This window comes from Papilio polytes, unplaced genomic scaffold (genome assembly GCF_000836215.1).
Source record: "Papilio polytes unplaced genomic scaffold, Ppol_1.0 DF823692.1, whole genome shotgun sequence".
Lineage (NCBI taxonomy): Eukaryota > Metazoa > Arthropoda > Insecta > Lepidoptera > Papilionidae > Papilio > Papilio polytes.
In genome coordinates, this window is record NW_013525512.1 from 1269490 (window position 1) to 1281080 (window position 11591).

The 11591-nt window shown below is 39.3% G+C and overlaps 4 protein-coding genes across 4 annotated transcripts in view; 3 read left to right on the forward strand and 1 right to left on the reverse strand.

Moving 5' to 3' along the window:
* The window catches only part of LOC106103954 (SCY1-like protein 2), a 3321-nt gene extending 1615 nt beyond the window's left edge, over nucleotides 1-1706 (reverse strand). The window contains exons 1-3 of the mRNA XM_013283871.1: nucleotides 1478-1706; nucleotides 574-1409; nucleotides 3-413 (exon numbers count right to left, since the gene is read on the reverse strand). Coding sequence (XP_013139325.1) covers nucleotides 3-413; nucleotides 574-1409; nucleotides 1478-1604 — 1374 coding nt within the window. The 5' untranslated portion in view covers nucleotides 1605-1706. The remainder of the gene's footprint in view (nucleotides 1-2; nucleotides 414-573; nucleotides 1410-1477) is intronic.
* Nucleotides 1707-2161: 455 nt separating this feature from the next.
* On the forward strand, nucleotides 2162-3014 carry LOC106103971 (TM2 domain-containing protein CG11103). Its single transcript, XM_013283891.1, has one exon. It carries the CDS (start codon nucleotides 2341-2343, stop codon nucleotides 2884-2886), a length of 546 nt encoding a protein of 181 aa, XP_013139345.1. The 5' UTR covers nucleotides 2162-2340; the 3' UTR covers nucleotides 2887-3014.
* Nucleotides 3015-3543: 529 nt separating this feature from the next.
* On the forward strand, nucleotides 3544-6589 carry LOC106103959 (pre-mRNA-splicing factor Slu7). Its single transcript, XM_013283877.1, has 11 exons — nucleotides 3544-3887; nucleotides 4010-4164; nucleotides 4244-4336; nucleotides 4464-4653; nucleotides 4849-4931; nucleotides 5010-5155; nucleotides 5276-5605; nucleotides 5708-5813; nucleotides 5914-6004; nucleotides 6076-6257; nucleotides 6384-6589. The coding sequence occupies exons 1-11, from the start codon at nucleotides 3719-3721 to the stop codon at nucleotides 6555-6557; spliced, it is 1719 nt and encodes a 572-aa protein (XP_013139331.1). The 5' UTR covers nucleotides 3544-3718; the 3' UTR covers nucleotides 6558-6589.
* A 1856-nt stretch (nucleotides 6590-8445) lies between these two features.
* The window catches only part of LOC106104024 (sorting nexin-12), a 3800-nt gene continuing 654 nt past the window's right edge, over nucleotides 8446-11591 (forward strand). Inside the window, exons 1-4 of the mRNA XM_013283964.1 lie at nucleotides 8446-8741; nucleotides 8904-8999; nucleotides 10419-10521; nucleotides 11131-11591. The exon at nucleotides 11131-11591 is cut by the window's right edge and continues 654 nt beyond it. Of these exons, the coding sequence (XP_013139418.1) occupies nucleotides 8568-8741; nucleotides 8904-8999; nucleotides 10419-10521; nucleotides 11131-11258 (501 nt within the window). The 5' untranslated portion in view covers nucleotides 8446-8567 and the 3' untranslated portion in view covers nucleotides 11259-11591. The remainder of the gene's footprint in view (nucleotides 8742-8903; nucleotides 9000-10418; nucleotides 10522-11130) is intronic.

An 11591-nucleotide genomic window follows, 5' to 3' on the forward strand; every position in this document is an offset into this window, starting at 1 on the left:
GCGTCCGCCTCCAGCGCGCGGTACAGCATCGGCAGGATGTCGCTCTTCGCCTCCTCCCCCGGGGTCAGTTTCAGCAGAAGTTCCATTTTTTGCATAAATATCAACAAAATTTGTATGGGATCTTGCATCAACATAACAGGCCTCAGAACGGGAAGTATGTATTTCACGTACTCCTCTTTGCTTGAGTTTTCTGCAATCAATAGAACATTCGGCAGCACGAAGGGCACCATGGGCGGGTTGACGAACTCCTTGGTGAGACACGGGAGGATCCGGTATATGCAGATGCGGTGAGGCATTTTCTGTATTACTTGAGGGAGTCCTTTGTAAAACTGAGACTTTTGCAAATTATCCCATTGAAATAGTGAGTCTAAATAATTCAATGTTTTCACTCCAACATCTTCAAAGTAGGGAATCTGACAATGAAGCAAATTATATTTAAATTTTACAAAACTTTGCACAAAATCTTGATTTGTGTTAGTCACATGAATGAAAACTCAGCTACATTCAACTAAATAATGGCAAAGAAAAACATTAATGTTAATTTGAAAAAGGTCTCATTCTCAGAACACTTACTTTTAAAAACTGATGTGGGTCGGGCCGCAGCTCCGGTGTTGTGTTCAACATCAGCTTCACATATTCCCTGAGGCCGTCTGCCACACAGAGCAAACGGGACTGAGGAAGGTTTCTCAGCTCATTTGCAAACTTCTTGAACTTCATGTAGTCATTACCTATATTCCCCAATGAATGATGCCCCGTACTGTGCAATGCATAGATCAACATACCAAGAGAGTAAATATCACTGGCAGGGGAATGACTTGCAGACAGAATATATTCAGGTGCCAGGTAGTCTAAAGTGGGTTGGGTCAGCGGGTGCAGTGCCTGACAGTACTCGGTGAACGGCCAAAATGATGCTGCACCTGGAGAACTCTGATTTGCTATGCAGAAATCAAAACCAAATATCTTCCAAGCTCCTTGCTGATTCACTATAATTGATTCGGGACATATGTTGTGATGAAGGAGTTTAACATCATTGTGGAGGAATGCCAGGCCCTCGGCAACTTGCATCAAACCATACTTTATCTCTACTTCATACAATTTGTAATTCACCAAATTGTTGGGTATGGGTTGCGGCATATTCTCTGTGTTGCCTAATATATTTGCCAGACTTGCGAACACAGGCTCCGTCGCAAACGCGAGACTCTCTCGGCTCTCCTCCAAGCTGTGCTGTACCGTGAGGACCTGCGGGTGGCGCAGCTTCGTAAGCTGCACGACACCGCGCCTCAATATTTCGATCATCACATCTCTATCGGCTTTCGTCCAACGATCGAGCAGTTTCTTTTCAAACACAAATATAGACGCTTCTTGTTTCGTTGATTTTTTGTACCCTTTATAAACTTTCCAGAGGAGACCTAAAAATTGTTGAAAGAAGTAAAAAAGTTTTTTTTACGTTATTGTTGAACTTAGTTACATTTTTTACCTGGGCCAGCACTGGCAATAAATTGTGTCGCTTCAAATTCTCTTGTGACAGGATTCCCTGGTAAAACACCAGATAATTGGGATACAGTATTACTAACCGATGAATAAAACTTGTTAAAAACGTCCATTTTTACGAACAAAAAACTTTACTTTCTTGTAACCAAACAAATTCATTTATCATAAATCCTATAGGCGTTTGACATTTTGACAAAAGAATGACATCTGACGTTGACATCATTTGGTTGACATGCTATTATACATTTTTTGTACCGAAAGCAGCAATGGTCAGGAAAATCACTCTGACAAAAGCCTATTTTAGAACAGTTAGGTTCTAGTTACTTGTACATAAAAAGATTTTTGAAAGCCAAGAAGTCGTGTTTAGCTTTTCTGGTACTTTTGAAAATTGTTTTTGATACTTGTAAGCTACCCTTTTACTCTTGAGATTTGAATACAATTAAATATGAAATAAAGGAAATCAATTTCTTAAGCAATATGGCTCTTTCAACATTTTATTTTTAGTGCCCTAGAGTCAAACACAAACATTTATATTTTTATTTCTGCAGCTGTTAGGATTCATGATTTGCTGTTTGGCTGATTACCACAGGACTCAGCGCCAGGAAAAACGTCTATGTTTAAAAAGTAAAAAGTAATGACGTCTTGTTTATTATCTCGCTGACATCTGATTTGACACATGTTTTGTTTTTATTTTCTATGAAGTTAAATTAAAATATCTAATTACCTATTATATATTTGCATTGTACATATAGAAAGTCAAATATATTGTCTTTATCTGATATTTGTAGTGTATTAAATAAATAATATTGTCAGTCGAAGTTGACATGATGGATTTTTTAAAAAACTAAAATGATGAACCAACTAAACATTAATATCTTTGTAATATTTCTCGTTATCCCAATAGTAGCATCGGACAGTGACCCGTATTCTAAGGAGCCTTATCGAGCTTTGGGCCCCTTGGTAAAATGTGATTTTTTGCCTCTGGAGTTTCTGGACTGTGACGAGCCTGTGGACCACAAAGGAAATGTTTCAGCCAAGGCGGCCGTCATTCACGGATGCTTGAAGTTCGGTGGAGTGAGATACGAAAAGGTGGAAAGAACAAAAGTTCAGTGCAAAGTGTTAGATGGTATTGAATGTTTCGGTTCCCGTAGTTTTCTGAAGGATGGCTTCCCTTGCGTCAGATATTCTGGACATTATTTTACGACTACGTTGATATATAGCATACTACTTGGATTCCTAGGCATGGATAGATTCTGCCTCGGGCAAACGGGCACAGCTGTTGGCAAACTCTTAACATTGGGTGGTCTTGGTATTTGGTGGATTGTTGATGTAATTCTCCTGATAACGAACAGCCTTCACCCAGAGGATGGCAGCAACTGGAACCCATATGTTTAAAACACTAGCATTAGTGTAAAATGTGATCTAACTTAGTTCAACTTGATACTATAGACATTTAAAAAACATAGACTCTTCCGTTTGCTCTAATTATCAATCTGTGTAAATAAATAAATCTATTACTTTTATATTTGTTTCAATTCTGTAAGATTATTTCTTTTTGTAAATTGTATTAACCCTTGTATATTTTCTTAATACTAAGGAGTGAACCATTAATAGAAAAATGACAAGCAACAGGATAGCATGCTATGGTATTGTTATGAAAATATGATGAATCACATTAAAAATAAAGTAATTAGATTGTATCTGGAATGTTATCAAAGTGGAGGAAAAGCAACTAAAGTATGAAAGTATTGAGTGAACGATAATGATGGATGGAAAAGTTGTTCAAAGTAGTAGTGTATGAACAGCATCAGCCTGTTGACGATAAAAAGATTACCATTTAAATATACACTAGAAAAAAGTGTTGCAATCTCGCAATCGGCCTATCCCCTTCATTTTAGTGGGGATATTTAAGTCCAATATTGCAATCAGTAGCCAAATCAACTTTGCCTACACCGTAAGGTATAAATTTGGCCTAAAGGGCTTGATACTAGGTCATAAAATGTAAAAAAGTAATGACAACGCTGACAAGACAATGTCATTTTGTGCCAAGTGTCAATTTGACATAAGCAAAAACATTGAAAGAATAATAGAATTATGAAATATCACATTTACTTTAATTAATACATTTATAATTTTGATATGAACTGTAAAACATTAAAATCCATTAATTAGAAATCATAAATTTGTATTTTGTTTATAAACGTAATTTAAGGAAGGGTTGTTGAAGATGACGACAAATGTGCGCGCTTCGGTGTCGCAGATATTGCGAAACAAAGATGAAGGCGGCGATGATGAGGAAGAGCCAAAGAAAAAATCAAGGGAGGACTGGAGAAAAGCTAAGGAGTTAGAAGAAGCGCGTAAGGCCGGAACTGCGCCAGCGGCGGTCGACGAAACAGGTACTAGGAAATACGACAAACAAACTGCTTACTGGAAAAATCTCTCGTTATCGTATCCTAACAATTGCTGCAACGTAAAATATATCTATAAATATCGGTAACATTAACATTATTTGTTGTAGGGAAGGACATAAATCCTCACATTCCCCAATACATATCGTCCGCGCCGTGGTACTATGGCACGGCGGGCCCCACGCTCAAGCATCAACGGCCGCAAGCCGACCGGGAGGGACAGTTCACTAAACTTGACACATATTACAATAAAGGAGTTGATGATGTAAGTGTTATGCCAAAGAGGCCGGTTATTATATATCCTCAATGTTACAATGTTGTGCTATATGTTTATCTGATTACAGACGAAAGTAGCAACGAAATTTAGAAAGGGTGCCTGTGAAAATTGTGGAGCATTGACACATAAGAAGAAAGATTGTCTGGAGCGCCCGAGGAAGGTAAGGAGATTGTTGTCTTATTCTGATAATATCACAAATTATAATGAAATTAAATGTGAATATATATAAATTGATATACTTTAATAAATTCTATGTTAATGATATAAAATGCAACCTATATACACAGATTGGTGCAAGATTCACAAATGCAGCAATAGCACCAGATGAGTTTAACCAGCCCGACCTGAACTTGAGCTATGATGGTAAACGGGACAGGTGGAATGGCTACGATCCTGAACAACACAAAGCTATCATAGAGGAGTACCAGAAAGTTGAGGAAGCTAAGAGGGAACTGAGGGCTAAGAAACTAGAACAGGGTATGTTGTATTCTAGACATCAGAAATTAAAAAAATGTTTTTAGCTTAATTTTCTAGTAAAAGTAGGATTGTTTTTTTCACACATCTGATTATATCCCATTTTATTGTGACTTGCCGTCTTCAAACAATTTTTATGAGTCTACTACTTATTAAATATTAAATATGTTTCATTATTCAATAAATAGTTGTGTTCAGATCCAACAGCCACAGAGGGGGATGACAATGAGGAGGAGGATGAGGACAAGTATGTGGACGAGGTGGACATGCCCGGCACAAAGGTACACTATTAAATAGTTACACTGCTGTACACTTTGCATTTAAAATGCAGTTAAAAATGTATCACTTTATGTTTGTAGGTGGACTCCAAGCAACGTATTACAGTGAGAAACTTACGTATCAGAGAAGACACGGCCAAATACCTCAGGAATTTGGATCCCAATTCCGCTTACTATGACCCCAAGACTCGTTCGATGAGGGACAATCCCAACCCGAGTGCAGCCGAGTGAGTAATTTGGAATCATAGATATCGCCTATATTTGCACCTACCCTTTCGATTGTGTCACAAAATTAGATATGAGTATGTTAAAAGTGTAAAGTCAGTGTGAGCGGTGTGCCCGAGCAGGTCGGAGTACCTCGGGGAGAACTTCGTGCGGTTCACGGGCGACACGCGCGCGCAGGGCGCCGCGCAGGTGTTCGCGTGGGAGGCGCACGCGCGCGGCCTGGACGTGCACCTGCTGGCCGAGCCCACCAAGCTGCAGCTGCTGCAGCGCCAGTACGAGGAGCGCAAGCGGCTGCTCAAGACGCAGGTGAAGGAGTCGGTGCTGGAGCGCTACGGCGGCGCGGAGCACCTGCAGGCGCCGCCGCGCGACCTGCTGCTGGCGCAGAGCGAGGTCTTCACGCGCTACAACCGCGACGGCACGCTCGTGCAGGGCCCGGAGAAGCAGCTCGCCAAGTGAGAACACTTTATCAACGCCTCCACATTTATTATATCCTTTATTGCGTAGCGTAATGTAGCCGTACAGAGTGCCGCATGGTGATGCCTGGCGATGTGCAGGAGCCAGTACGCGGAGGACGAGCTGGTGAACAACCACACGACGGTGTGGGGCTCGCACTGGCGCGACGGCCGCTGGGGCTACAAGTGCTGCCACTCCTTCGTCAAGGTATCGCACGACTCGCTCCTTCGCCGATGTGGCGACGTGCAGAGTGCGGAGTGTGCGGAGTGTGCAGAGTGTGCAGAGTGACAGAGCGCGGTTGTTGCAGATGTCGTACTGCGTGGGCGAGGCGGGCAAGGCCGCGCTGCTGGACGCGCCGCACCCGCCCCACAACGATACTACAGATAACAATCATAAAGGTAAGCGACCTTTTCCTAACCGCTTTATTATAAATTAACATTTTCACGTATGTTATAAAAATTCCTTCCAGAAAAACCTGCAAAATCTTCATCGGAGTCCAGCGCCAGTAGCAGCAGTTCATCTGAGTCCGAAAGCGACACCAGAACTAAGACGGAGAAGACGAGTAAGAAGAAGAAAAACAAAAAGAAAGCTAAGAAGAAAAAGAAGAAGGACCAGAAGAAAGAAAAGAAAGCCGTTGATAAATTGAAGAAGGTAAGATTTGTAAGATGCATTATACACAGTTTCAAATGTTTGTTCGCGATAAAGTGAATGTGACAGCAGAGAGAGAGAGAGGGAGGGAGGGAGGGAGGGAGGACGTGTGATGTGCGATGTGTGCAGGCGCTGGCGGAGGAGGAGCGCAGCCAGCGCGCGGCGGAGCGCCAGCTGGCGGCGGACGAGCGCAAGCGGCCCTACAACAGCATGTACGAGGTGCAGGCGCCCTCGGACCACCAGATGGAGGCCTACCTAATGAAGCGCAAGCGGGAAGAGGACCCCATGTCACAATTTTTGTAAAGCAGTCGTAATAAAACACATCTAAAAATTAACTATTTTTTATTTATTCTTACGAGAATTTCTTTTCCATTTCCCAGATGGCCACTCAAAATTTTTAGTTTTTTTCACATGAAAGTCATCTTAAGTTAACAATATTCATGGATGTATTACTAGAACAGGATAGAGGTCTTGTCGAAAAATTGAAGCCAAGCGAGACCTCAATACCAGTACCATTTTTCCCTCTCTGGCTATGGTGACCATATAATATTATTTTAGGACATTATTGTCCTATATAATATAATTATTTATAAAAAAATATTCGTGACCCGACGTCAATAGATCATTGCTTCAGATGGATTTTAATCAAAAACGCTAATGATAAACTTGCTTTATGCCGCACTATCAATTTTACCGTTTTTGCCTGCTTTTCACACACGCGTCATATACTACTTACCTAGGGGTACTTGTGGGACACGACATGCAGATGAACACCTCCGTGAAGTTGGCTCATTCACCTCCTTTATTTATGAAAAATGCTAGAATCGTTTGAGGGACATAGAGAGGAAAGAAATATCGTTTGAGAGTTCTTAATTTTTCTGTAAAAAATGTTTGAAATTTCCAAATCTATAATCAAGCAAAATTTGATTAATGATTCTTTCAATCATTCTCAGGATTTCGAGGATTAGATAGTCATGCACGGTCATCGTAATTCATACTAACTTACACCGTAATTCTTTCTGCAGTAACAAATTATGTTTAAAACTAAAAAAAAAATACCACAATGAAGATAAAACTCGCTTCCGCAAACCTTACCATTACAACAAGGGAATTTCAAAAATACCGCCATTGAAATCCGATTCGGCAATGTCATGCGGTGTTGTAAGTTCAGGTTCAGGTCAGTTTGAATTTCAAAGAAATAAACGAAAACCTGCATGCCAATCGCAAATATGCGTTAATAAAGTTTTACATGTAACAACACGTAATATAATACTGTTCAGAGCTAGAGGTCGTAAGAGGGAACATATTCTTCCTATAAAATTAAATGGCGTGGACCTACGTAGGGTCTCGTCCTTCAAGTACCTCGGACATGTGGTCACTGAGGACTTGAAGGATGACAAAGATATTGAAAGGGAGCGAAGGGCGATGGCAGTCCGTGCCAACATGCTGGCCCGCAGATGTGCGCGATGTAGTACAGATGTGAAAATCTCTCTCTTTAAGGCGTACTGCCAGTCGTTCTACACGTGCAATCTGTGGATTAATTACACGCAACGGGCTATCAGCGCTCTTCGCGTCCAATATAATAATAGCCTTAGGATGCTGCTGGGGCTCCCCCGACATTGCAGTGCGTCAGAGATGTTTGCGCATACGCAGATTGACGGCTTTAACGCCATTGGCTGCGCGGACACGTACCTAACGTAACATGACCTAACATATCCTGCGTTAGGTCATGTTTTGTTTAAGAATACATGTATTTTTTTTCTTTTTGTTCATTGTATATATTGTAATTATTTGTATTTAATTTTTACGATTTAAATAAATAAATAAATAAATAAATATTGTTCTAACATGTCAGTAATAAATTAATATTAACATTTAGAAACAATTTGAAAGTAAATAATTTACTGCATTACATTACATCAATTGCCTATTTTTTTACCAACAATGAAAGGATTGATAACTGGCAACTCTAGCTCAAAGTTTGAAAGGGACATATCAGACACTTGTAGCCCTCTCACTCGTTTCAATTTCATTTTGCGGGCAACGAGATTCTTACGACCTTAACATAAGGTTTTATTTTCTTTAATTTAACTGCAAAATGTACAGAATGAACACACTCCTGTTGTACGTAGTACTTATTACCTCCATGACTATGTTTTAATAAATACTCTGTGAACGTATAGGGCAACATTGCTTAATTCTCAAATGTCAGTTCAGTCAGATTTTGTTTCGTTCATATCATGTCAATTTTATTTCCCTTTTGATAGTGGGCAGTCTGTTTAAGTTTGTGATTGTTTATTTAAATACATCGTTATGATGGCTGAGGATACGACAGCCGACGCGACGAGAAGATTAAATGTTAAGAAACAGACACTAGATGATGCATACGCAGCGCCGGCAAATTTCCTAGAAATCGACGTGGTAAACCCAATAACAACGATGGGTGTCGGAAAAAAACGCTACACCGATTATGAGGTTCGCATGAGGGTAAGTCTGCGGATATCGCTGCGACGAGTGTACTCTAATTGGATTAGGCGCCTACGCGATAGCGACGCGGCCTCGCCAAATCAGTGGGCGTCTACGACTTCGGACTCTCTCGGCGTTTTCTATTTGAAAATAATTCTAATAGGATGTATTTCCTGTTCGCAGACAAATCTGCCCGTGTTCAAAGTGAAGGAGTCGAGCGTGAGGCGGCGGTACAGTGACTTTGAGTGGCTGAGGAATGAGTTGGAAAGAGATAGTAAGGTGAGTGCCCTCGCGCTCTGATAATGCGATTTTGTGCGTTATCAACATTGAAAAAAAAGTGAATCCACTCTGACTAGTTTTATAGTACAAAGTCATCCTTAAAATTCATATGCAACTTAGATGAGAGCTTACAGCATGGCCTACAAATGTGGCATTGTTATTGATGAACATTCCTCATGCACAAGTCATAACATTGCACAACATTATCATTGTATTCTTGTCAAGGAATTATTTTCATGTTTAATCAATTCCATAATTTATATAAATGTGATGTTATGTTGATGTGCAGCTGTATTTCAAGTGTAATAATATATACAAATACAGTTCAACAACAAATTATTACATTTATTAATGTATAACATAAAAGCAAAGACATCAAGATTTGTATCCCACTTATAATTGTGGTTTAAGTAAATGTTTTCTTATCTTATAAATGATATTTTTTTATTTGTTAAGTTAACTAAACCTGTTTTATAATTCAACCCTGATGCAGAGATCACTATTGAAATAAGGAACAGAATGAGAGAAAGATGTTAAAATAAGGAAATATATGTCTAGAGTTGGACTGCATAATCTGAACTTAGCATCACATGACTAAGCCAAATGACTAATGATGTTTTAAATCTTTTCTTTATACACATATCTCTATGTAATAATATAATATACAATGATATGTTAATTATAGTTGTGTATTGTATTTATGCAGTCCTAAGAGTATACAAGATTTTAAGCTAACACTTCTATATTTGATTTGTCTACAAAAATCTAGTTTACTTGGTTTCTATAATTTTTTTTTTAAATCAAGTCATTTCAATAATATTTAACATTCATATCTGTACAACCTGATGTTCCCATGGTGAGCTGTGAGCTGTTTCTGTTATTGTTTACATTTCTCAAATTCTTAATTGGAAATGTCAAAATTACCGTTATCATAATAACCTTGCTTAATGTTGGCAGCTTGTAGTTTATGATCCCTTTCCCATGTGAAGGTTTTTCCAATTTAATTACCCCCTTAGTTTGATAGTGTGAAAATATATAGACTTAAGTGTGTCGTAAGTGTAGGTCTTTTTATTAAAATATTTTTTTCAAAATATGCCGTCATTGTTGACATTCTACTCCATGAAGTAGTGTGTATTTATGCTTTATTATATAAGTATAGACAGATATAGATAATCTATTATCTGTAATATTTATTTTTTTAAATAATTGAGGAAATAAACGCTAGTTGGTAAATATACTATCCAACATTTTCATTGCATTATACTATTAAAATTTTGTTGTTTGTATGGGAAAGTTGAACAGAAACAAGAAGGGACAATGTATGATGTAATTCCGACAATCATTGCCACAATCTCTGCAGTACTCATGTATTGTAGGAACATTGTCAACAAATGAATACAATTTGCCTTCATTTTGCAGATTGTAGTCCCTCCTTTGCCCGGTAAAGCTCTTAAGCGACTGCTACCGTTTCGCGGCGACGACGGTATATTTGAGGAAGAGTTCATTGAAGACCGCAGAAAAGGTATTAGATGGTTTTGTAAATATTAAGATTAATTACATGTGTGAAACATTTAAACAACTTAAAATGTTAGTGTCCCAGTAAAATTTGTAAGCCACATTTCATGCATGTTTAATAACAAACATTATTGGCGTATATTTTGTTTATTTACATAATACAAACAAAGACTAAAGTTGCGCATGCAATCATTACCTTATTAAAAAAAAAACAAGGTAATAATAATTAGAGATCGTGTAGTATGGGCGCAAGCAGCTCTTGCGACGCCGCACAACGTAGCGGTAATATTGGAAATTGACATTGTTCTTTATGAATACTGCAAGTTAGTAAATGACTTGCTCTCACACGCACTTGACTTTTATTTTAATTTTTGGCTCCGAAAAACCGAATAAAACGTGCAGTACTAAGTGCAGTCAGCTATAAAAATGTATACGACTCCTTATTATAAATAATTACGTACATAACTCTTGTATGCCTCAGACCACTAATTCGTGCTATTAACGAATGTGCATACAATTTTTTGTATGCGGAGGAGTGTACAAGTTTCTGGAGCTTCCAGAATGTATATTTTTCAGCTGACTGTACATATTGATGAGTGTTTGCGGCGCGTTGCAGGCCTGGAGGTGTTCATCAACAAGATCGCCGGACACCCGCTGGCGCAGAACGAGCGCTGCCTGCACATGTTCCTGCAGGAGCCCAACATCGACCGCAACTACGTGCCCGGCAAGATACGCAACACGTAGCCTCGCTGCAGCCTCCCGCAGCCCCCGCAGCCCCCTGCAGCCCCCTGCAGCCCTCCCGCAGCCTCGCAACGGTCCATTGCTAATAAACACTTGTCCCCACTTTTGGAGCCCCACAGCGACCCATCTACTTTCTGGGGTAACCACTTACTGAAGGCTCGAATGTAGTTTTATCTACATTTCAAATAAATCCGTGTCTATAATAAATTGTAATTTATTGTATAAAAAGTAGAGTTTGTGACAAAAGAGATCGGTAGATTAGAAAAAATTATATCTTATTTAAATGTAAGCACTTTTTGGATGCATAATAAATAAGTGGATAGCGCGCGAGCGGGG

Excerpts from the sequence above, each read along its gene's own strand:
- LOC106103971 (XM_013283891.1), top strand. The coding sequence starts at position 2,341 with ATGATGAACCAACTAAACATTAATATCTTTGTAATATTTCTCGTTATC.
- LOC106103959 (XM_013283877.1), top strand. The coding sequence starts at position 3,719 with ATGACGACAAATGTGCGCGCTTCGGTGTCGCAGATATTGCGAAACAAA. Across the intron at positions 5,156-5,275 it reads CCCAACCCGAGTGCAGCCGA|GTCGGAGTACCTCGGGGAGA; the intron begins GTGAGTAATTTG and ends GTGCCCGAGCAG. Across the intron at positions 6,258-6,383 it reads CCGTTGATAAATTGAAGAAG|GCGCTGGCGGAGGAGGAGCG; the intron begins GTAAGATTTGTA and ends CGATGTGTGCAG.